The 4465-nt window shown below is 36.8% G+C and overlaps 1 protein-coding gene across 1 annotated transcript; it reads left to right on the forward strand.

Moving 5' to 3' along the window:
• The first annotated feature begins 471 nt into the window (after positions 1–471).
• On the forward strand, positions 472–2137 carry LOC130744686 (F-box/LRR-repeat protein 3-like). The gene is made up of 2 exons (XM_057596851.1): positions 472–1074; positions 1235–2137. Exons 1-2 carry the CDS (start codon positions 472–474, stop codon positions 2135–2137), a joined length of 1506 nt encoding a protein of 501 aa, XP_057452834.1.
• Positions 2138–4465: the final 2328 nt, after the last annotated feature.

Here is a 4465-nt window from a genome sequence, read left to right on the forward strand (position 1 = left end):
TTTATTTCGATTTCAATGTAATGCATTCCTTAAAAACTTGGTTCTTATTAATATTCACATGTTGACATTGTGAGGTCTATACAACCTCATCAAATTAATATTTTTACCGTGGTCTATTCATCTATATGTTTGAAATATATTTTTGGTTCCACATTTGTTCTACTTATTAAAAAGAGTCTAAACCAATTAAAAATATATTTCTACTAATATATCTATACAATAAATTAAATCACCGTGCACGGGTAAAAAGCATTAGTTTACCATAATATCATAATCATAATCTAATTAATGAATCCAAAATCTGAAATCCAGATTCATGAGGCTTCCCTATTAATTTAAATATGAATATTGAAACCTAGCGATAATGTTTCCTATATAAATAACGCTCAGCAATCCAGAACAAGCAAAAGCAAGGAGTTCTGATCTTTTGTGAATCCGAGGTGTGAGTTTCAATTCCATTCTAGGAAAACAATGTTAGCAGATATACACTTACCAGAGGAATGTTGGGAATGTGTCTTCAGATTCCTGAACCACCACCATTACTTGGAGTCTGTCTCCCTCGTCTCCAAGCAATTCCTCTCCATCACCAACCGCATCCGATCCACCCTCGCCATCCCCGACCCCACACTCCCTTTCCTCCCTCGCCTCCTCCACAGGTTCCCCAATCTCACCTCCCTTGACCTCACGCGCTTCCGCGGTGACCTCGACGCGCTTCTCCTCCAAATCTCGCGCTACCCCTTGCGCCGCCTCACATCCCTCGACGTCTCGCACCATCCAACGTTTCCGGCAAATGGGTTGCGAGGTTTGGCTGAAAAGATGAAAACGTTGACCTCTCTCACCTGTTCCCACATGGGTTCTCTCTCAATCGCCGACATTCTCCTCATCACCGATTGCTCCCCTTTCCTCCAAGAACTTGACCTTAGCTTCCCCAAGGAGGTTGTTCACCGCGGCAATAATCTGCCCCTGGCGCTTCCCAAGCTCCTTCGCAAGGTTAATCTCTCTGGCGAATCCTTCATCATCAACGACGAAGAGCTAATCAGAGTGTGCAAGAACTGTGAATTTCTCGAAGAATTGGTGATTTTCGAATGCCCTTTGATAACCCAGCATTGCTTCCGCGATCCGTGAGAGATCTAATTTGAGGTCTTTTTCCGTTGACTTTGCGAGGCCCGTTGTCAGTGCAAGCTTCATTGATTCGTTGGTGAGTTTGAAGAGCCTGACTTGTCTTCATTTTAAGGATTCGCGTATCTCGGATGAGTTGCTTTGTTCTGTTGCAGAGGAAGGTCTTCCTTTGAGGAAACTTGTCCTCGATGATTGCCGCAATTACACCTATGCTGGAATCTCTTGCTTGTTGTCAAGTTGTAAGTTTGTGCAGCACTTGGATCTTCAAAGTGCTGAGTTTCTGAATGATCAGCATGTAGCAGAGTTGTCTGTGTTTCTAGGTAATTTGATATCTATAGACATTAGTTACTGTAAGGGGCTCACAGATTTAGCCCTTTTTGCACTTATCAGGAACTGTTCTTTGCTTAGTGAGATCAAAATGAAGGTAACAGGGATTGGGAAAAAGAAGGTCCAGTATTCCAATTCTTTCATGAATTGTTGTGTGAAGTCTCTCCATTTGGGTTGGAATCCATATCTGGGAGATGAAAGCATCAAACTGTTGAGTTTGGTTTGCCCCAATATGCAGCTGCTTGACTTGAGATGTTGCAGTCGGATATCTGAAGGTGTTGTTGAAGTTTTAAGAAGATTCTGTACGATTAGGGATTTGAGCATAGGCCAATGTTTAGGAGTGAAGCTTCATGGTTTGAACTTTAAAGTTCCCAATGTGGAGGTGTTGAATTTGGCGCATTCAGGAATTGATGATGAAACACTCTCAGTGGTCGCAAAGAGTTTCTGTGGGCTTAAGTACCTGGACCTGGAATATTGTCGTAGTGTCACAGACAAGGGAGTGAGGAAAGTAGTAGAAAACTGCAAACAGCTGAGAGAGATAAATTTGCATGGTTGTTATAGAGTGGCTGGTAGTGTTGTTGCTTGGATGGTATTTTCAAGGCCAACATTGAGAAAGATAGTGGCTCCGCGTGATTTTCAATCAAGTGCCCGCCAGAGTGAACTCTTCTTGCGTCATGGATGCCGGGTTTGATATTATCAGTATTATGTTAACAGGTACTTGAGGTTGAAGTGCTGTGAAGTCTAAAATCTAAGAATGATTTTGTTTTGGTGAGTTACCATAACAGCTTAGCTTGTGTGTAGATATCAATTGAGTTATTTGAACAGATTTTTATTTCAATTTATAAGAAAAATACCGATCATTTTTCATGGAAGTATGTGTTAACTTAGAATATCCAAAAATAGCTTTGCACTTGTATTTGCTTAATCAGTTTGTGAATGATAATTGCTGTTTGGTTGTAAATAACAACAAGAGCACAAAAAAATGATATGCAAAAGCCCCAGAATTTGAGGATAGGTACCTCCAGCAAGGAAAGGGGGAATAGCTTTTTTAGCTGTAATTTTTCTATTTCTTTACTCTCATGCTGCTTAATGAAGCATTGTCAGAAGACATAACTAAGTAAGATTGCTAATTACACATTCACACTCAATGGACAAATTCCTCCCAGGTCTTACTTAACAACTTTTGGGGGGTTTTCTTTGCACTCGTTCCCTCTAGCTGCACCAATCACATGCTTGGTTGGAGTTTTTTGTCCAAAGTAAAAAGATATTAAGTGCTAACTTACTCCTTCATAAAATCAATAGGGAGTAGTAAGTTAGCATATCCCTATAAAGTAATGTTGTAAGAGGAAGATTTGGAGGTTAAAACAATTTGAAACTTAGGCTATGTTTGGCATGTCATTTCAGCTAGCTTATAGCTTATTTGACTAGCTTAAAGCTTATTTGACTAGCTTAAAAGCTCTATAAAAATGTTTGGTGAATGAGCTTATTTCAGTAGCTTAAGGCCCAGTTTGGAAAAGCTTATTTGAGCTTATCTGACAGCATAAGCTCTTATGCCAGTGTTTGGGAGAGCTTATGCAAACAGCTTATGGTCTGCCATAAGCTATTTTCAGCTTATTTTCATAAGCTACTCAGGATAGCTTATGAAAAACAGCTTATGCTTATACACAGCTTATTTTTAATTTATTTCAATAAATTTTTAAAAATAGCTTATGAATAAGCGTTTATGTCATAAGCGCTTATGACCATAAGCGCTTAATTAAGTTGTTTATCCAAACGGGGCCTAAAGCTTTAAGCTATAAGCTATCTCAGGTAGCTTAAAGCTTAAAGCTTATTAAATATATTCTCATTTTTATCCTTATTATTTTATCAAAATTTCACCTTTAACCTTATATGTTTTTTACTAAACCTATTTGCCTACTCATTTTCCGATGTACCAAGAAAAAAACTTATTTATTTATTAGTTATCACACTTGTCTCATATTACATCGTTCCCGCACAGAAATAATTACTACTTCAGAATAAAATAAATAATTTTATATTACAAATTATTTATTTTATTTTATTTAATTTAATAAAAATATAGAAAATTAGATAAGTAAAAATGAATATTATATTTTTAAGATGATAAATTATTTGAGTGAAATTAAAATATTTATAATAATTTTAATATTAATATCATATAGGTATTAATGTGAAAATAAAGTAATGTTAAATATAAAAAAAATTATACAACTATGTCTTTTTATGTCATTTTACAATTTCAGCTTGTTCAACGACTAGTTTTACCAAACACTTTTGTTCAAATTACGTAGCTTTTCAGCTATCAGCTATCAGCTTTCAGCTAGCTTATCAGCTTTCAGCTTTCAGCTAGCTTTTCAGCTATCAGCTAGCTTTTCAGCTTTCAGCTAGCTTATCAGCTAAACGTGCCAAACATAGCCTTAGTATTGCAGATTTGCAGTTACCATTGTTTGTCTATTAAAATTTGGGTTTTGCCTACTTGCCAAGAAGGATAGAACACAGTTCTGTATCGTTTCCTGTCTGTGTTTTGTTGGGCTCTATCAACTTTGAAATATCAACTGTATGTTATTTATTCTTTTCTTGACCAATTAATTCGTGTGTTTGTTTCTCAGATGAACATAAGTACATCCTCTCAATCCATTACTTTGAATCTTTGATCCAGTTGGCTTTTATGTCCAGGAATTCATGAGAATGTAAACAGTTATTGAAGTTGTCTCGCTATTTGGACGCATAGTTCACGCCGTACCCTTGGAGGTATTATTTCCTTGGAGATATTATGGTTGCTCATTTTGTTTGTGTAATGTTAGTCATGCAAACTAAAAACCCTAATTTGAAAAGGGAAATGGCGAGTAATGTTTTTTTTATAAGCGAAATGGCGAGTAATGTGTCATAACTCACGCGACAATCATATCTAGAACATATGACTATTGAAGAACGAAGCAAGTTCTCATTTCGCTCTAGTTCGATGCTTACATTAAACTCTAGAATATCACTGCATTGC

Source organism: Lotus japonicus, chromosome 3, assembly GCF_012489685.1.
Source record: "Lotus japonicus ecotype B-129 chromosome 3, LjGifu_v1.2".
NCBI classification, from domain to species: domain Eukaryota; kingdom Viridiplantae; phylum Streptophyta; class Magnoliopsida; order Fabales; family Fabaceae; genus Lotus; species Lotus japonicus.

Excerpts from the sequence above, each read along its gene's own strand:
- LOC130744686 (XM_057596851.1), top strand. The coding sequence starts at position 472 with ATGTTAGCAGATATACACTTACCAGAGGAATGTTGGGAATGTGTCTTC. Across the intron at positions 1,075-1,234 it reads GTGAATTTCTCGAAGAATTG|GATTCGCGTATCTCGGATGA; the intron begins GTGATTTTCGAA and ends CTTCATTTTAAG.